The following is a 20,762-nucleotide window of genomic DNA, read 5'->3' on the forward strand; positions in this document are numbered from 1 at the left end:
TTTATTTCTTTGGTTTTTCATGTTATTCAGTCGGCTACGTTACGTAAGCAAATAAAACAGAAAAGTGATTTCATATGCTCCAAATAGTTATCTCAGTGTCTGAAATAGTCTAACTGTCGAGCTTATACCTTTCTTTACTGTACTTTACTTAATATAGAATTTTCTATTGAAAAATTGGTGTTGGTAATCTGGACCAGATCCAATTAATCTACTCTGCTTACAGTTTCGAAATATATGTAATTTGCTTTTATTGGGATCCATACATCTAAAATGCTAGGTTGATGTGTTTAGTGTAGTCATCCCATAGAATTGGACTCTATTCATTTGCTCTTGGCCAGCTTCATACACCCCAAAAGGTTGACAACATTTCTCATTACATGAAAAACTTCATGTATAAGATCACTTTACAGTATCAGTTTTTCAAAATGAGATCACCAGCAATATCCAGCAACGGTTTCAAACAATTTCTTGAAAATTTTCTTGCGAACAGAAATGAATAATTAGGATCAACACGAGCTGCTTCAGTTTGATTTTCGACACCGCCATTTCCGTACCTGAGCTCCCGTTTTCGTAACGATTCGATAAGTTCCATTCCAATTTCGGTATCCCTATAAGTCCAGGGATGAGAACCTAAACGCTTGGACCAGTCCACATGTGTAAGTGTTGCAGGTATACAAGAACTCGAATCTTCCATGTTCAGCAACGTCGAGAAGTACTGTTCTTCTGGGTAACAATATTTCGGAAACACACATGGAAGCTTGAATTTCCTCCATAGTTTCTCATCATTTACTACTAATTTCGCGTGGTGACGATTCAGTATGAAAAACTGGGATCCAATGCGGAAATCTTCTAAAGGAATTTCCGGTAGCATTATATCAGCATTACCACGAGCAGTGTACCGGACATATTCTTTGGGTTCGCCTTTGAGGATTTCGATGAAGCTCTTGTTTGTCTGGAAAAGCATGTTGTAAGTGAAGTTGAAAGAATGAAGCGGAATGCATGAAGTAGAGAGAATAATGAATCTGGAATTGGAGGGGTCGTCGAGTAAAGCTTCAGAGAGTAAGCGGCGAGCTGATGCAATTAGAGATGGGGAGCCGCGTTGGGTTGGTTTGGATGAAGGAATTGTTCGGTTGAAGAAGTGACCGGAGAAAGGTGGATTGTAGGGATGAGATGGATCGGCGTGGATGTAGATGTTGAATAGGTTTTTCATGGTTTGGTTGTTGTTTTGATTAAAATAGAGTTCCCAGAGTGGTGCTAATGGTAGAGGTGTTGTTGTGAGGAACAGGAAGCCTATTTTTTGTGGTGCATTTGGTGGAGGAGTTGAGTTTACCTTTGCAGCTAGTTGGAAAAGTTTCAAGTCTTCCTCTTCTTCAGGTGTTGGTGGAGGTGGCGACGCTGGTGGTGACGGTGGTAGCGATTTCACATATGTTGGAGGCAATGATGGTAGTGTTACAGGCGGTAGTGATGCCGGTAATGGAAGTGATAGAGTTGGAGGCGGCGGTGGTGGAGGTGATAACATTGGAGGCGGCTGTGATGGTGGTGGAGGTGATAACATTGGAGGCGGCTGTGATGGTGGTGGTGGAGGTAGATCAGAGGATGATGTGATTGTTACTGTATTGTCGTCGTTGATGGTGGTTGCCGGAGTGAAGACACGGTGAAAATGCACGGAAGTGGCATGGCTAGTGACTACTGTATCAATGTAAGAGAAGAGAAAGTTGGTGGTGGTGATGGAATAAAAGAGAGCAAAAGAAGTAGAAATGAAAATGGTGCAAAACAAAGAAGATATATCTCGAGTTATCATCATCTATCTCACCATTAATCGATCTCTGTAATTACTACTTCCCCCTAAAAACACCTTGAGAAAAGAGTTGACATTTTTCCGTTAAAAAGAAGCTGAAGGAATCTGGCTGATAAATGAGGTGACAGACAGTCGTAGTTTATGTTAATTGGGAGACTAAAAATATACTTCTCTTGGGTTAAATGGTTTCACGTGATGTTGCCTTGTTTTTGAGAAAGTAAGTTTGGATCTTTAAGTGGTTTCTAAGAAACTCGGAAACATTTTAACATCCTGGGAATTCTGATGCTGTTACATTTCTAGATCTTGTGTCATTGACACCCACGATAGACTGATCTTCAGTCAGAAAAAAAAAAAAAAAAAGAGAGACTCATGCCGCACATCCATGAGTCTCCCAAACTACCATTGAATTTACAATTACCAACTCTCCCAAACATGTACAATCAAAAGAGTTACAGCAGGTGACCAGGCAGACAAGTGCCCAGGCTTGGATTTCTTGTTGCACAACTACTTGTAGCATGACGGCCGGTTTCATCTCATCCAAATGTTTTCAAGGAATCTGAAAATCACCTCGACTCTTCTGTGATGGCTTTAGAGGTCCAGACAATGTCTTGTAAGCCAGACGAGAAGCTTTTGTAGAACTGTCACAAATCGGTTCAAAGCATTTATTAAACACTAAAAAGAATGCAGTGAACTCAAGATCGGCGTGAAGATGTTTGCCAAAACTGAAAAGATTTTAAGGTCTGACATACCTTGTGGAACTCCAAGGTGTCACCTTTGGTCTTGCGAAGCTCTACCATATGCAGAGATGGAGCCACCTCAAATACCTGAGTTCATGTGCAGAATTGAACTTGCTTAAATTCATCTTGCAGGTATTAGCAAACCATGACAACATAAAGAATCTAACACTTTTACAGCAGAAAAAAAAAACGCGTCTCGGAAAACACTAGGTACCTCTGTAGCGACCGAAAGATGGCCCTTCCTTCCTGTCTTGTCGCCTTGTAACTTAATCTGTTACATGTTTTTATCCCAGACCATTAGTTTGAACGTATAAACATTTCTAGCATCTTTAGATCATCAAGCTACAACTCAGGGAAGGTGTAAAACGTTAGGCATTTATTTACCTTGTAGTTGTGTTTGTGCACATTAAAACCTAAAGGTTTAGCAGCTTCCTCAATTTTAGACATTATTTCGTTTGCAGGACGCTGTGAAGTGAAACATGTTTCTCGCTTGACAAGACCCTGCCATTCAGAAACCCAGCGAAGAACATAAGCATAAGCATCAATAATACAAAAAATTGAACCAAGGTGTGACCAACAGGCAGTAATGGTACATAATTGTGGCTATCCGTGTTGAAGCTGCAAACGGCAATATTTTGATACAAGTTGATGAACATTAGACCCTGGTAATTACAAGAATGATCACTTGAAAGAAACATACCGCTTGTTTCTCGAACAAATTTTCAAGGTTGAAGCTCTGAGACCTTGAAATAAGCTCAAATGCATTCATTGAAACGGGCTTTTCTTTCTTTTCAGTTACAAGAAAATCCTGCATAAAAAGGAATAAAGAACCTCAATAAACATTTGCTGTGCAGACCTCCTAGTAACTCATTTCTAAGGGTTGTGGTGCAAGATTGGTAGGCTTTAGGTGTAAAAACTTGACACTAAGCAGAAGGAGGTGCAATGTCTTACCGCTGCGTCATTAAAAACAGCATTGACATCCTCCAGGCTGACGTCTTCTTCATGTTCAAAGCTTGGTGGCTTGTATCCCTTCTTAAACCATTCATTTTTCAGAATTTCTGGAATGGTTATCCTCTGAAATCACATAATTAACACTTGACACAAAAGAGAATACTGGACCGAGTAATACCATACTAGCTAAAAAAATTCACCATTTTCGATTTCCTTTTTCGGCACAGTCAAAATTCTAGAAGAAAGTGGGTAAAGTAAAAACATAATTGTTGGTTTTGTGGACTCACGGTTTCAGGTTTTGGATCGAGAATACGCTTAATCAATTTCTTAGCATCGGAGGAGAGCCATGAAGGGAATATGAATTCAGCACGGAATATCTGCAGTTTGAGTAAATTCTGTCTCCATTAGTGTCTGATTTTAGGTTCTCAGATGCGGAATGTGAAGGTATCATATTGAAATACTTACCTTCTCATACAAAACTCCAAGATTAGACTCTTCGAACGGCAAGTAACCAGCCATAAGTACAAAAAGGATAACCCCGCAAGACCATATATCAGCTGTTGCGCCGTCATAACCTTTATCATTGAGAACCTGAGAGTAAGCATTGAGCCAAAGAGATATGATGAGTCTCTAGGTAATGGCATGTGTACAAGACGCAAAAGAAAAATCATTTTTCTTTAAATGAAGCATATGCAGAAACAATACCTCAGGAGCAACATAATTTGGGGTTCCACATGCCGTATGAAGGAGCCCATCACCCTACAACAATCAAACTGTTAGTCAGGTTCTTTCCTGGCAATGAGATTCTTAAAGTCTCCAAGCAGAAGTAACCATGAATATGAAGCTCCCAGCAGCCTATTACGATAAAACTACAAGCACAACAACCCACAGATAAAGCACAACATTTACACACCGAAAGAACGAGGACATAATGATGTCAATTCCAGACACTTGTACCACAATCCACAGAAATCATAACCAAAGAAAAGCAGTCTGGCTATCCTTTGCAAGTTAACCAATATGACTGAAGCCCTCATGCAAGGCATTCCAAATTTTATGATACAGATCCTCATTAGGTTCCCTGACTAGCTAGACAGTACGATTTGACTACTTCCCAGTTTGTTCTGATATGAGATTGACATCGTAGAAACACTAACATTGTATAATTTCTATCAATTGTATTTGCAGTGAAGACGTGCTACTTACTTTCGATTGAGGTGAGAATGCACTTAATCCAAAATCTGAAACTTTCAAAGTTCCGTATGAATCCAGAAGCAAATTTTCAGGCTGCACAAATATTACGGAAAATATACATTATCAACATAGAGCAGGAGGAATAAAAATGGTAGGAGACTATAATAAATATTGAAACAGATGGGAAGAACCTTCAAGTCTCGGTGGTAGACGCCTCTACTGTGGCAGTAGTCCACGGCATTGATGAGCTGGTGGAAATATCTCCTAGCCTCATCCTCCTTAAGCCTCCCATGATGGACCTTAAGAAATTGAAATGGGGATTAGCTGGCTATTTAAAGCAAACATACCAGTACTAACCATAAGACAAATGCATAGCTAGTAAGGGTAGATGGATGAACTTACTATTTTGTCAAACAACTCGCCTCCGTTAACGAATTCCAGCACTATATATATTTTAGTCTTGCTTGCCATGACCTGAACACATACACTACATCCACTCAGTAATCTAATCTAACAAATGACTGCAATTTCATCATGTATATATGTACCTCGTGAAGCTGGACGACATTGGGATGCTTAATCAACTTCATAGTTGAAATTTCTCTTTTTATCTGCCAACAAAGTAGAATAATGTTATAATTTTGCAAGATTTGATACCAATAAAGAGAAATGATCAAATATGCATATACCTGTTCGACCATCTTATGGCGGAGAACTTGATCCTTGTGAAGGACTTTAATGGCAACGCTGTCGCCAGTCTCGAGATTCTTAGCATACTTGACCTTCGCAAAGCTTCCTTCTCCCAACGTTTTCCCCATCTCGTATTTCCCGATCCTTGTTTTAGTTCTGGCTGTTACAGCAGCTGCAGGTGAAACTCTCCTACTCCTGTGACTACTACTACCCCTGCTACTCATTATCTGTATGTATGTATGTATGAACGAGTATATTTGATGATATTCCTCTTCTTCTTCTTCTTCTTCTGAGAAACAAAAGAAAGTGGAATTTCTGTGTCTGCTAATGCTTCGAAATGAAGTACCTACTTGTAATGAATCTCATCACCAGAATGGGAAGGATATTTTTGGGACCCGGTTCAGTTAGAGCATACTCTGACAGGACCCCACGGTAATACAATAACTTTAAAAATATTCGTATTTATCTTTTTGATTGAATTCAATTCAAAGAGAAGATGGGATGGCTTCTGTACGTGTGTGACTGGCATTTATTTAGACATGAATTATTTTCTCAATAATGCAACACATTCTGAGGCTGTGCGATGATGATGTCTTCCCCTTGATTGAGTTGGTGCCTAAAAACTACAGATCCACCGCTGTAAATATTAGTTCCGCCACCAATTACAGAGGTGAAAATATTGAACCAAAAGCTGATTTACAGTCTAACAAATGAAGAAGCTAGTTTTGAGTATATCCGAATATTCAACCCGCCTGGAAACGTTTTAATTTGTTTATGATCGATCGACAAGGCAAAACAAAAATGCACCACCCAAATTCTTCTTGTGATGAGATTAACACCTCTTAAGAAATAAATGGAGGAGAAATAGACGTTTGTGATGAGTATGAAGGGCGTGAAACATGAGCCACAGAGCAAGTTAGTAGGAGTATTCAAGTCAAACTTGGGTCCAATAATAGTATCTCTATCCTTGTAGTAAATTTGGTTCAGAGAACCGCGAGGCCAAACGAATAGCCACCACATGTGATCACAAAATGATGATAATGTTGGTTGGTTGGTTGGATGTGGATATATCCTCCTCCTATTATTAACTTAACTTCCATGTTTTTGTTTTTGTGAGATGAGTTAGGTCACTATACCTAAGATGAGATGAAGCCTTCTTCGCAGTTTCCTTGCTATCTCTCACTGGCACACACGTCACAGAGAACCTACGGAATCCACACGGACATGGAAAATGATTGCAATAAAAAAATTACGTACAAGGGCTTGCAAAACTTTTTATTAAAAGTTTCTGGATTTGGTTTTTGCACCTGATTGAACGACTGATTTCATCTGTAATCCATCAGTTTTTGTACTTTCGTACGCTATGTTTAAATGACATTCGTACGGATTAGAAGAAAAGAGAAAAAAACTCGCATTCTTGGCAAAACTTCTAGACATTTCCGGTGTTTATATACGCAAGTGCATAAATTTGAGTATTTTTGTGACATACGGCACGGCACTAGATAAAAAGTGAAACATACGTAGTCAACAAGCTCTGGTTTTGGATTTGCTAACAGGGAATTGCAGTAGTTGTTTTAAGGCCCATCATATATTTTTAGAACTACCATTTCTCAGGGACCATGGTTTTTTTGGGGACCATGATCTTATTAGGCCAACCTCCCTATACTTATAAGAGGTGTCCTAAAGTTAGGTAAATACACATTTATCCTTACTTTCTTATCCTCATTTCCGGAGTTGGAGATACAGTTGGTTTAATTTCTGGTTCAATTGGTTCACACTTTATATATAGATAGATACCCCTTATCACAAAACAAACAAACATTTCTTTCTCTACAGGTTCAGCCAAAATGAATAAATAATGTAGTAATGTCCACTTATGCAGGCTAATTATTACTCCTATTATCGAGTCTTACAAGTAAATAATTTAGTGATTAGTACGACTAATGTCGGGGCTGTCTTCATACTAAACTCTTTAATTTGGAACCTTCATTTTGGCATACCAAAATCTTTTTAGGCATATTGAATAAAGACAAAAAAAATTGTGAAATAGCAAAATCAGATAATACCTTAACTCAAATTTTTTTTATTGGCAAATCTGCCCTTTTCGTATTAGTGTTAGTAATATTGATTAGTGATTAAATATTTTGTTTAGTGATTAAGATAATTTTCAGAATTATAAAGGTTGTTTAGATGATTTTTTGGATCATGGTTCGGCGAAACAGGTTGAGGTTCGGCTCACATCTATGAGCCAAATCTACCAATTGATAAACGGTTCGGCTCACTGAATTTGTTTACTGCATGCGCCGAACTAATAATTTTCAATTCCTACCCTTTTGCTAGACACTAGTTCGGCTTATATGAAAGTTTCATAGTAAGCCGAACAACATCCGTCAGTTTTAGCACCTGATTGAACGACTGATTTCATCTGTAATCCGTCAGTTTTTGTACTTTCGTACGCTATGTTTAAATGACATTCGTACGGATTAGAAGAAAAGAGAAAAAAACTCGCATTCTTGGCAAAACTTCTAGACATTTCCGGTGTTTATATACGCAAGTGCATAAATTTGAGTATTTTTGTGACATACGGCACGGCACTAGATAAAAAGTGAAACATACGTAGTCAACAAGCTCTGGTTTTGGATTTGCTAACAGGGAACTGCAGTAGTTGTTTTAAGGCCCATCATATATTTTTAGGACCATGGTTTTTTTGGGGACCATGATCTTATTAGGCCAACCTCCCTATACTTATAAGGGGTGTCCTAAAGTTAGGTAAATACACTTTTATTCTTTACTTTAATTTAAATTAAAACTAACTTAATAATTATATAAATCTAATCATATGCATATAATATAAATAAATTTATTAATCAAAAACAAAAACAGGAGGGGAATCGAAATTTTTTAGTTTTGAAAAAAAAAATTATTCTCTTCTTCTTCTCTCTTTCCTTGACGTTCCTCGTTCGATTGAAAAACCCATCAATCTTTTTAATTCGTTCTTTGATTGGGAAAATTGAGTAGAAATCATCAAAATATGGTTTAAATGGAAGTTAAAGTGGCATGTTCGGTTAGGAACAGTTTTAAAAAAAACTAGTTTTGTAACCGAACATTCTGAAACCAAGAACACGAAGAACACTTCGGTTATCATGAATTTAATTTTTCGTTTCGCAAAAAACAGTTTTAACCGAACTCCTCATTGAAAACCAATATATTGTGTTCGGTTGGTCCTCAAAAAATTCTAAAACTAGTTAGTATCCGAACTCTACCCATAATATTAAAAAAAACCAATGTAACTGAACTGTTTTATTCTTCCCACTATGTTGAGTTATGATTTAACCGAACTTTGCCTACTCTGTTCGGTTGGTTCGCAAAAATTTCTAAAAATATCTAGTAACTGAACTCTACCTATATTACAAAAAGAAAAAAAAAAATCCAATGTCACCGAACTGTGCTATTTTTCCTATTATATTGAGTTTCAATTTAACCGAACTTGTCCCACTATGTTCGGTTTGTTCGCAAAAAATCTTAACAAACCGAACTCTTCACTAATTGCATACATGTGGAGTTCGGTTAGATATGTTGTTGGGTTAGAGTTTGCGAACCAACCGAACATTACTCTGTAAATCCTATAAACAAAGTTCGGTAACATGTTTGTTAACCGAACGACTAAAAACCTCCATTAAAGAACGAGTTCGGTAACCTGCGTGTTTGGAAAAAGTAACCGAACTACACTTTCAGATGAGTTCGGTAACCTGTTCTTCACATAAGGTAACCGAACAAGCCAAATCTACTCTAAAAATTTACAATTTTTTAAAAATTTGGAGCAATTCAAGTTATTCAACCAACATTATCTAAGTTTGAACCCTGAACCCAAATACTCTTCCTCCGATTGTGGTTGGTAAAATCCATCGTTTTTCATGTTTTCCTTCTTCATATTTTCTAACTTTACTCTCTCAATAATTCTACTTCTTTTAAAAAAAACCATCTGATTTTTTAATCTCGCTAATTATCTTTAACTTAATCATTACACTAACTAATCATTACCCAAAATTAATGAGGAGAGTAATTTAGGTACTAAAATAAATATCTAGATAAGGGGTAACCTAGATTTACTTCTAATGTCTTACCGAAAATAAAATCATGGTCCCAAAAAAAACGGTTCTATTTTTACTAATCTGATGAGATTGTAAGAACATCCAGACTAAAAATGATTTGGACAAAAATTAAATGAGTTGAAAGAAGAGTTGAGTTTATGTATTAGGATATCATTTAGCTAGTAATTATCTAATCATTTACTTAAGAGTGGAAGGTACGCTACAGCAGCAGCAGATACATATTTGACGACGATATTTCAGTTCTTTACTTGGGAAGTTGATAATCAGGACAGCAGCCAATCAGTCTGGAATATTAAATACAAATTGCTGGTAAACAACTTATTTGAGGAGGCACAGTTGATGGAGAATATATACTAATCATTTCATGACAAACAAAACCGCACATAATATTATGTTTTGTAATAAATTATTAGACAGCTTCCATTCTGCTTTTTCCCCCCTCTTATTTATATGTCAACAGCCAAAAGATGAAGAAGTAACTCATGTTTATTCCCTTCCTAATCTTCATCATACTAAATCTGATATTTTCTGTATCTTCAGGAAGTTATGTTCTATAACTCAAATCATATTCATAATCATAGTCAAACAAACATAAACTAGATCCTAAGGCTGCTGTACTGCTCTACCCTTTGACTAGAACATTGGAAATTTATCAATTTGATCTCTGAATGAGGAGAACAGCAAAAAGTACTCCTGCCACATTACTGCTGGAGACACAAGGAAGATGCCATCATCCAACTCACCATTGCTAACTTATGGTTTGTGGTCGCTATTGACAAGCCTGGTTGGGGTTCTGATTTTAGTATGGTGGACCGTTGAGTATCATACCCACAATACTCAGCTCTGGATGGTTCCTCTAGGTCTCATCCTCTCTATTACACCAATCTTCATCTGGTTCTCTATCTTTCTTTCTCATTTCATCATCACCCCAACCTCATCTACTACAACCACCACATCCACTTGGGTATAGATACGTAAGCTGCATACAGCAAATATGTGTATATCATAGCAAATGATGCTATCTGAATACAGTCTAATAATAAGCATTACTATGTAGCAGCAGTAGCAGCAGTACTGATAAAAATACCACGAAAAGAGCATTTTCCATAGGCTCTATTATGCCCTTTAAGGTGGCACTACTTTCTAGGCATTCTAATTTCTAAGTAAATGTTTACCGGAGTCACTTTTTCTATACCTGGTTTCCTGAAAGAGCTTATATATATTTTTTAAAGCTGCAAATATGTGCATGAAATTCTGACAAGTTTAACATCCAACCCAAAGTAGCAGAAAGAAAATACAACATGGATCGAGAGGGCATCTTTTTTTCCCAGCAAAACAGAAAGAAATACCAGCTGGAGATTAACACACCATTTGAGCCGCTTTCTACTTGATGCTTCTCTCCTCCTCCAGAAAAGATTGCATGTTATCTATCAAACCAACAGTTGCATCAGGTTACTACGTTCTTCATACACCAGTCCAGTGACATGCCCTGTCAAATATACAAAACTGTCGAATGAGTAGTGTGATAAAGGAAGACGGGATAGATGGCAAGGCGAGAATCCCAGTGTATGATTGCAAAATCAAATGACATGTAAAACCTTCCATAACAAGTAGTTTAACTTTGACAGGAAAACCGAACACCGAGCACAACAAGGATTATCTAGGCTAAGGATACTAGTAACATGACCGGCCGCGGGAACTAAGCATAGTCTCAGAAATGATAGTTTCAGTTTTCAGGAGATGTTGTGTCCAGAGGAGATGTTGGTGTCTTCGAGGTTCAAGCTGCTTAAGGAAAAAGATACAGAAATGATAGTTTCAATTTGTAGGGAGATTGACAATGTGCTCACTGGGATATGATTGAGGTACAAAAACGCGTTATGCTGACTGTTATTCTATCCAAGTACTACTGATGTATGGTAATTTCAAAATTTCAACTGCTGTCAACAAAAGTAAGTTTACGTGTGGAAAGATATTTGTTTACGGCTTTAAGCTATTATGAGAGTTAACCCAAAATGTCCTCAATAACCTTCAACTTAAATAAGATAACAGAATTACAATTACAATCTCCACAATTAAGTCCATTTAGATGAACAATGCACGAACCATTAATAAAACCAAATATTGTTCACATATGAAAATTAGCACTAGTTGTAACAAGATTATACAAAGAGAATGAGCATACCTTCTATCTTCGAGAAGTTAATGCAGTTCCAGGGATGCTGCAAAAGAAGACAAATTCACTTTGTAAGATTTTTCAAGAATCAACAAGCAGTTGAGTTAAAGACAAGAGGCCACCCTAAGGTGCTAAGAGTAACTACCTTCCTTGTTGCTTTCCTGCAAAACTTGAACCATTCCTCCCATTACTTGATCCTTTAGTCTGGAGAATGGGCATTCCCCCGTTTCCAACAGCCATATGAACACCATTCAACTCCTTTGGATCTTTAGGTTTGCCCAAAAGTTTGACATTCTCTAGACCATGAACACCGTTTGAAGGACGAATTTGTGCCGATGAAGCGCTAAGTGAAGGCTTTGCAGAACCAATCTTAACATGTTCGGGTTCAATTGATGGTACCTTCTTCAGGCGATTAGATTGAGCAATTGGAGTAACAGCCACAGAGGGTAGCAAAGACGAATAAGCAGCAGAAGCAGCTGCAGCTGCAGCAACTTTTGCAACCGCAGCAGTAGCTGATATGATTTCTTGTGCTCCTTCTCGAAGATGAATGAAATCCCCATCAACAACAAATAGCTGAAAATTGAGATCCCAATTAAGAAGTAAGAACTTCAGAGAGCAACATGAATTTAATATAGATAACTAGCAAACAAATAAAAAGCTACTTGGAGACTTACTTCAGGGTGACCAGACACAAAGTCGTCGAGCTTTCCATATACTTTCTTATAATCGTGCCAATGAAGAGGTGCAAGCATTTTCCCCAGTCTATTTGGTAGCTACATTGACAGAAGATGAATAAACAGGACAGACAAGAAATTAGAACTAGCACAGGTAGAAGGCAATGATTGTAGCATGGGCATCGAGCACCAGATGGACTATATCTTACCGTTGAACTAATTCTAATTTGACCACCCGATCCTGCAGGAATGGCACGAACAATGCACACTAGCAGTGACCTTTCATCTAATAGCTTAGGCTCCGGGATTTTTCTCACCGGCAGCATATTTATCACCCGTTCAGCTGGAAAGGATGCTTCAGATGAAACCACAACACTAGCATTGCACTCTGTAGCTTCAGCAGAATTCATAGAATGTGTCGAACTACCAGATGACATATTGGCAGAAGAAAGTTGCCGTGCAGTCTGCTCTTGAACCTCTAATGAATGGTTAGGTGCAGTTTCTATGCTTTCCTCCAGAACCTGCAAGGATCGGAGATATTAGCTATATTTGTACCGAGCACCAGGTAAGGCGTCATATTAAAAACCGCAAAAAATACTCGATAACAACTAACCTTGCTTTCCCCGCTTTGTACACGAGAGTCCAATCTTAAAGCAGCATCTAACTGTGAGTTTTCTTGAAAGTTCTGCTGTGGTTGATGGGGCACCAAATTATTTATATCATTTGACTGAAGAACCTAATCAGAAAACAATAAACACTGATGAATATATTGCGCCAAAGTCAAAAGCGTCGTATTACATGGAATAAAATTTCCAAAAGAAGTAACCTCTGCTTCTTCATTGGATGTGATTACAGGATCAGGCTCCTGGTTTGGGTTGACATTAACTTCCAAATGATTCATTTTACGAATGAGACCATCAGCAGTAAGCTCGTATTCGTAACGAGCACCAGATCCTTGCTCAGTTTGGGGCATTTGATATTGACTCTGACTTGATACCTGTGAGCTCTCTGGTACAGCCTAAATGGAAACAAAATGGTTTAAGAGATCACAAGCAACATTATATAGAACGACAAGTTGTACAATTACTTCATCCTTTACCTGCTGGTTCTCCCACTGTGGATGGAATGAAATTGCAGGCCCTGACTGAAGTTGACCAACATGAGATTGAGGAATGTGCGTGTTGGCTGATGTTACAGAGGGTGGAGCACCTTGCTGCTGCATAACAAAGGGATGCAGTGCAGCAACCTGTCCAGGCAGACCGTAGGCACCAATTCCAAACAGGGACGAAGGAACAATATGAACTCCAGGAACTTGATCTTGCTGTTGATGAGAAAGGGGGCAGTTAAAATTTTCTACCCATGCCAACATAAATTGATGATACTGAGTTGGGACGTAACAACAGGCAAATTTATCCAACAATTAATTTTGTTCATCACATGTAATGTGTTAATCATGACTGTCAAAGCTCCAGAACTGAAAATGCAAGTGCAGGCAAATATCTGCCATTAACGTTTACAACTGTGATGTTGGAGAGCATTCAAAAAAGGCATCGTTGAACCTACCTTAACTGATACATTGCCAGTTGAAGCAACAGCCTGAAAATCCTCAACGTTCCCGTTTAGGTAGGCACTAGTATTACCATTTCGAGGGGAACCCCCATTTACACTGATCTGGTTCCCTTTGTTTTGTGTATGTGCTAATGCCTCCTTAGTTTTTGAAGCTGCACGAACCAAGTCATCAGCATAGACACCACTCCTTTTTCTTGCCTCAGCCAGCTCTAACTGAAGCTGTTGTATAACCTGAAGATGATGGCCCTCCATCTCTGCGAACTAACATCGTCAAAAGAAACAAGTCAATAACACAAAAAAGAGCGAAATGGAAGTAGCGGATAAGAACAGAACAACAATTTTTTTTTGAAAAGAGAGGCTATCAGTGGGGAGACATGAATAAACATGTGAGTGTAAAAGGAAAGTCAAAACAACCTGTCTTTGACATCCAACCCAAAACTGATTAAACTGTTCTGTCCGCTGTCGCAATTCAGCCTCTAAGGTCTGATTGGTAATTAAGTCCATTTGGTTAACACGAGAGATCCAAGTTTGAGCCTCCCTCAACTGTTCATCTTTGTATATGATGGTCTCTTGTGCAACCCTATGCTGAAACACAAAAGATATTAGACAATCCACCTATGTACTTTCCATGGAGAAAGATGGTTTAAATGTTGAAACATCTATTCTCTGCCTAAGAGATGATAAGGCGCGCGGACAGAACTTTGTAAAAGTGAAATGGTCATGAAGAAGTTATGAGGGCACCTGCTCCTCCAAATCAAGAAACAGCCTATCTTTTTCTTGGATATGTTCTTTGAGATCATGAATTTGCTGAAGATTTTGGCCTCGCTCAGCTTCAGAATTATCCCACTCTCTTCTGCTAGGCAACAAAATCCAAATTGTTAACTCACTCAATGAACACCCATCTTAACATTAACATAGCAATAGTAGAATGAGACAGCAAGTAAAATTGGGCAATTTCCTCAAAGATGCTAGAAGAACATACCGAAAGGATGCTAACTCTTTGTTTTGCTCCCTAAGAAGGCCTTCCTTAGCCCAAGCCTGTCAAAATGGTAAAATGTGAGGAAGACGTAACGAGAACAACAGCAGATATCCCACATTTTGAATAGGCACGTCAAATATACCGTCTCATTGTCCATTTTAACAGCATGTAGCTCTTTTTCCATCTCTTCCATCTTTAATTCCATCTCACGTATTGTTTGTTCCCTTTCTCGCAGCTGCTCCTGCGCGATAAAACAATCCCACAATAGAACATAAGAAACAAAAATTGATGTATCATGTAACTATGACCTGCAGTTATCACCATCTCACACATACAATTCCTACCAACATTGCATACAAGTAAAGCAATTTAGCTATAATTCGAAGGTCCCGAAATTCATAACCATCAAAACAGCAAAAGTAAAAACATTTAACCTTAAGCTGAGAAGCAGCATTGGCATGGTCATTGATCTGGGCATTGTAGCTGTTCTGCATTGCGATGATTTCAGATCTAGCAATGAACTGTGCTCTCAACTCAACCTCCATTTGTAGTAGTTCCTGTCTCTGTCTAATTATATTGTGTAGTTTCTGCTCAGCATTGTTGTTGTCGTTCATCAACATTGAACATAAATCACCATCTAGTTGCTGCTGTCCTGTTACTTGCTGAACCTCCGCACAAAATAAAACAAACCCTCATTAATTCTTCTCCTCTATCACTCAACACTCTCCCCCCCCCCCCCCCCCCCCCCCCCCCCTCCAAAAAAAAAAAAGATAATTTTTACCTCGTATAAGAATGTTCTTTCGTGATCAGATTGTTGTTGTTGCCCTAATTTTGATCGCTCAAACTCCTGTGAAAGAAAAACAAGTTAATAAGCAAAAATAAGAAAACCCATTAAAGAAAGGGGGAAAAGCAAGCATTTTATAGTGTACCTCGTTGTTGTTAGGGTTTCGAATGGGGGAAGAATGTTGTTCAGAAACAGCACGCCATTCCTTCCTAGGAGAAGTAGATGAGGAAGGTACAGGAGGGAGTGAACCACCACCGCGAGAAGCGGAGATTCCTCCAGAGACAACCTCCATTAAACAAAACCTAAAAATAATTTATCTTTTTCCTCCTCCTAATTAAATTAGTAATATTGAGAATGAAATGAATGAATCAGAGAGAACCCAGATTGTTGATTCTCTTTGGTGTGTGATTTTCCCTCTTTTTTTTTTCCTTTTCTATTTTCTATTGGGAGAAACCCTAGAAAGAGAAATCAAAAGAGAGAAAGAGGAGAAGACTGACAGTCAAAACACAAATGTTTTGGGGGACTTCACTTATAAAAAGCTGCTGGCTTTGTGGTGGTGCAGCTGATTTGTACTCCTCCCTCCCTAATTCAATGGATTTAAGACTTTTAATAAAAAAGGAGTGTGACTAATACTAATTAATTTTTGATTAATCAAGGAGAAAAAACAACCAAATTTAGAAAAAAGAGAGAGTGGGTATAATGGGTAGGCCCATGCCATTTACAGGTGCGGACATTCCAAAGCCCATGATTCTATCGACCTTAATCAATGAGCCATTCCAAATTACAGTACCTACCCACACCAAACTTACATGTACTTATTAAAAAATCATCAACATCATGAGAAGAAGTCTAGGCTCAAACTACTTGATTAAAAAACATTAGTAAGATCTTTTTTGTTTTTCCATAGATGTGCTAATCTTCATGAGTTAGTTTTTTTGGATGACATTTTATCTACTAAAGTCGTACTGGATTTCAGCGAATTGCTACTAGTCATCTCACTGTAAACAAGATGAAACCGATTTTTTACGAAGAATTTTATAAGAAGGTCAGACTTCGATTTTGGTTACTATGCAGCAACCAGTTGCAACTCTATGAAACTTAATTCAAAAACTGAAAGAATGAGGTACCTAGTACACCACCAATTTTTTCATTAGTGAATTTATGTGACAAATTTTTTGGACGGTCTCGAAAATCAATATCGAAGGACAACTTAGAATGATATCTTCCAAGATCCAAATTTCAACAAGTGTAAGTCTTGTTTGTTCTATTTTTAAAGAATCACGCTTTAGTAAAAGAATATATAATGCGGGAAATAAAAGTGAAATAAACATGCCAAGATTTTGCTAACGAGAAAACTACAATCTTGTAGACCTAGTCCAGACTAAACAAATATTGATTTAAGCTATTACACCTCCTATCTACTATCAGAATTCGGACTAGATGTAATAGAGACAAAGTATACCCTCAATGTTTCCCCACTAGTTGTTTCAAGCATTTGTAAAACTCCTAACAAAACGTTGGTTCTCTTCGGGAGTTGCTCTTGTAACTCTATTAACAGAAGTTGATTCCCTTTAGTAAATGCTCAACAACAATTAGGGTTTACATGTTTCGCAAACAAATTGATTCTACCTCTAAAGCTCAATTGGAAGTCTTCTAGTGATATCTTGTAGAACTTCTTAAGGCTTTTAATGTACATTACCTCGTATAAGAGTGGGTATAATGGGAATGCTCCTTCCATTTATAAGGTACGGACATTCCAAAGACCATCAATCGATCTTAATCAATGATCCATTCAAAACTAGTACATACCCACACGTCACCGCCCATGCCTCCTCCCTCAACCAAACTTACATGTCCATCACTCAAAAATCATTAGAAGAAGAAATTATTTGATTACAAAATACAGTATGTACTAGATGATAGATGTGGACTGTGCGGCTTGAATAAGCCAGCCAGCCTTTTACCAATTGGTTCTAAAATGTAGAAAAACAAAGGGACGATGGTTCCCATATTTGGCACAAAAGCATTATTACTGGAAACACTTTCCTAATTCTAATTCAAAATTTATCTATATAAATCCCGGCCACCTAGATGACTCTTTATCCATCTTCCATTATTTTCTTTCATCCCCTTGTCGTCTGTACAGCTTAGAAGTTTATCATGCCAAGACGATGAATCTGCATGTCTTATTTTCTCAATCATCTTAGATGTGCGAATCTTTAAGAGTTAGTGTTCTTAAATCAAACTTTATTGTCTAATAAAGTCTCATTGGATTTCAGAGAATTGATATTGGTTGTCTCAAAGTAACCAAGATGAAACCTATCTTTTATCAACAATTATATAAGAGGGTCAAACTTCGATTTTGGTTACTTTGCAACAACCGGTGGCAATTATATGAAACTCGGTCCAAAAATTGTAGCAATTTTGGTTACTATCAACTTTTTCATTGGTGAACCTATGTGACAAATTTTTTGGACGGTCTCAAAAATCAATACAGAATGACAACCTAGAATGATATCTTTCAAGTTCCGAATTCCAACAAGAATAAGTCTTGTTTGTTCTATTTTTCAAGAACCATACTTTAGAAAAAAGAATATATAATGACGAAATAAAAGTAAAATAAACACACCAAGATTTTTCTAATAAGAGAACTACAATCTTGTAGTCCTACTCCTAATTTAACAAACACCGATTTAAGTTATATACCTCCTACCTACTATCAGACTTTGGACTAGATGTAATGGAGACTAAGTATACCCTCAATGTTGCCTCATTTTAGTTGTTTCAAGTATCTGTAAAACTCCTAACAGAACGTCGATTCTCTTCAGGAGTTACTCTTGTAAATCTTCTATAGGAAGCCGATTCTCCTTAGTAGATGCTCAACAACAATTAGGGTTTACACGTTTCATAACCAGAATGAGCTCCCTCACAAGATCAACTATAGAAATATTCTAGTGATATCTTATAGAACTTTTTAAGGCTTTTGTGAGACACCTTACGTAAAGTTGTCTTTCTAATCTATATTCGACCAAGTTAGTGTTGATATACAATCTAAGATTAAATCTACCAAATCTATGGTTTATGATGTATAATCCTTAAATATCCTTATAGCAGAAGTGAAGAACCTTATATATAATAGACAATAATTATTGTAATCACATAGTTCAAGTTATGCAACTATCAAAGAAAAACATAACCAACATGGGTTTTACAACTCACAAGTAAAGTATTCATAGCTTCACCCTTGTTCGTGAAGAACAACAAAGTCGAAAACAACCTTATGCAACACATACACAATTTTTCGATGGATTGTTTGTGTAGCTACATGAATCCTCTATAATGAATGACCAGAGATAGGGATATTAAAGCAACTATTACTTGCATTCAAATTAAGTTCATGAACTAATTTCCATATTCACAAATTACTTTGATCCCAAGTAATCTTAGTTTATCCTAGAACAAATACATGATCAAGTAATTAGCCAAATATGGCAATAGATTGCTTCTTGAGTAGCCACCTTGCCTAGGAGAGGAAACATCAAAAACTTGATCAAAATAAACTTTAATCATGTTTTTTGGGTGGATTTCTCAAATTGTTAGGTTCGCGAACTGTGGCGAAAAAAAAAAAGGTTTCTGAATTTTCATTTCCCTTAAACCCAAAATGACAAACTTTTAGCCACATTTGTCCATCTTTAGTATATCACTCATAATTTCTTCATTATGCATCTGAATTGAGCGCTTCATAGTTTGTTGAATTGGTATTTTCATTATCTACAAGACAAGGATATTTCAAGTTCAATGGTCATTTTCACTAAATTCTTGGCTCAATTCTCCTCAGGTGTATACACAAACCTATATATACCTACAGTCAAAAGTATTGTTCCAAAAAATGAGTATTTTGTTTCGGTAGATAGACAAGAAGATAAACAAGAGTTCTGATTAAAAGAAACAAGTTTCCTTACTAACCCAAGTGAAAGTTCTCAATATTTCATGTAGTCTTCCGGGACAGCTTTTTTCGTACTTTACTACTTTAAGAATGCATTTCGTCCCCTAAATTTTACAAATGACTTGATATCAACGCGGGCGGTTTCACCCGAGCAATGGTCTAAAAAAATTCTAGATGACCAATTATCGAAAACTAGAATGTATATATTTATTAAAAAAAACACATACATATTCAACGTACATTGCATGAAGACGAGGTTGGGATAATAATCGACAAGAAGCTAAAGCTATTTTCGTATCCAAACATATTCGTGTTCTCGATTACATGGTGGTCTTAAAAATGTCAAAGTAAATCAAATATGGGGTGTCGCATCTTGATTATCGATAGTGATTAAGAAACCACACGTCACTCATGATTATCGACAGCCTCATACAAGCGAGATCATCGTAGTCCTCCTCCTGAATATAAGCACCTTTGCATCACGAGCAGAATTGTGGGTACAATATTTTATTTTGGTCTTACGAACACTGCATGGACTCGGAAGACACTCCAAACACATTTACATTACAGAAGATAATTGTTTTTCGTTCATTACAAGATGAGGACCTTTTCAAGGTCAATGATAGAGAAAGATATCTAGCTAACTGATAAGCATGTAAATGCTACATTTTATACCCACAGTTATATTAGCTATAATACAATATTTTAGTTACTAATACTATTTTAGTGCTTTTGTAGAAAGTACAAGTGAATTCGATCATCCATCGAATAAACAGCAAAATGTGAGACTTAATGGTATTTGCGATGAAAATGGCAAAATGTGGTTGGCCTGGTACTTCCATATATCAGCAACCATAATGATGAAATGTGGTTGGCCTGGTACTTCCATGTATCAGCAACCACAATGATCAAATATGCTGGCCTGGTATTTCTATATATCAGCAGCACTTATTATGCTGGCCTGGTATTTCCATGTATCAGCAGCCGGGTTGGCATGGTATTTTCATGTATCAGCAACCAAAATGATCGAATAGGGTTGGCCTGGTAGTTCAATATATCAACAACCACTTGAGTTACTCGGCTAGAGAATATAATAAAGAATTGTGTTTCTTTGTTTCAAGCAAGTGAAGGTCCACTACAAAGCTAAGAGATAAT

At 37.3% G+C, this 20,762-nt stretch overlaps 3 protein-coding genes across 6 annotated transcripts; all 3 read right to left on the bottom strand.

Annotated features, from left to right (window-relative positions):
* Positions 1-296: 296 nt before the first annotated feature.
* On the bottom strand, positions 297-2,027 carry LOC113321624 (suppressor of yeast profilin deletion-like). Its single transcript, XM_026569525.1, has one exon. It carries the CDS (start codon positions 1,802-1,804, stop codon positions 413-415), a length of 1,392 nt encoding a protein of 463 aa, XP_026425310.1. The 5' UTR covers positions 1,805-2,027; the 3' UTR covers positions 297-412.
* A 132-nt stretch (positions 2,028-2,159) lies between these two features.
* On the bottom strand, positions 2,160-6,175 carry LOC113321625 (CBL-interacting serine/threonine-protein kinase 9-like). The gene is made up of 14 exons (XM_026569526.1): positions 5,370-6,175; positions 5,229-5,291; positions 5,083-5,154; positions 4,872-4,979; positions 4,693-4,773; positions 4,192-4,245; positions 3,952-4,077; positions 3,774-3,863; positions 3,487-3,609; positions 3,236-3,343; positions 2,920-3,036; positions 2,750-2,806; positions 2,548-2,622; positions 2,160-2,436 (listed from the first exon to the last, which is right to left on the bottom strand). The coding sequence occupies exons 1-14, from the start codon at positions 5,592-5,594 to the stop codon at positions 2,362-2,364; spliced, it is 1,374 nt and encodes a 457-aa protein (XP_026425311.1). The 5' UTR covers positions 5,595-6,175; the 3' UTR covers positions 2,160-2,361.
* A 4,497-nt stretch (positions 6,176-10,672) lies between these two features.
* On the bottom strand, positions 10,673-16,195 carry LOC113321788. Of its 4 annotated transcripts, none has more exons than XM_026569701.1 (16): positions 15,807-16,195; positions 15,659-15,724; positions 15,312-15,545; positions 15,020-15,112; positions 14,881-14,936; positions 14,640-14,751; positions 14,313-14,483; positions 13,893-14,159; positions 13,429-13,650; positions 13,156-13,347; positions 12,943-13,065; positions 12,539-12,850; positions 12,330-12,428; positions 11,801-12,228; positions 11,665-11,701; positions 10,673-10,971 (listed from the first exon to the last, which is right to left on the bottom strand). In XM_026569701.1, exons 1-15 carry the CDS (start codon positions 15,951-15,953, stop codon positions 11,668-11,670), a joined length of 2,556 nt encoding a protein of 851 aa, XP_026425486.1. In that variant the 5' UTR covers positions 15,954-16,195; the 3' UTR covers positions 10,673-10,971; positions 11,665-11,667. The 4 variants fall into 4 exon arrangements, with proteins under 4 accessions (XP_026425486.1, XP_026425487.1, XP_026425483.1 ...); XM_026569702.1 differs by having other exon boundaries at positions 12,943-13,056; positions 15,020-15,118; XM_026569698.1 differs by having other exon boundaries at positions 15,020-15,118; positions 15,807-16,194.
* Positions 16,196-20,762: the final 4,567 nt, after the last annotated feature.

The sequence above is a fragment of the Papaver somniferum genome, chromosome 11 (genome assembly GCF_003573695.1).
Source record: "Papaver somniferum cultivar HN1 chromosome 11, ASM357369v1, whole genome shotgun sequence".
NCBI classification, from domain to species: Eukaryota; Viridiplantae; Streptophyta; class Magnoliopsida; order Ranunculales; family Papaveraceae; genus Papaver; species Papaver somniferum.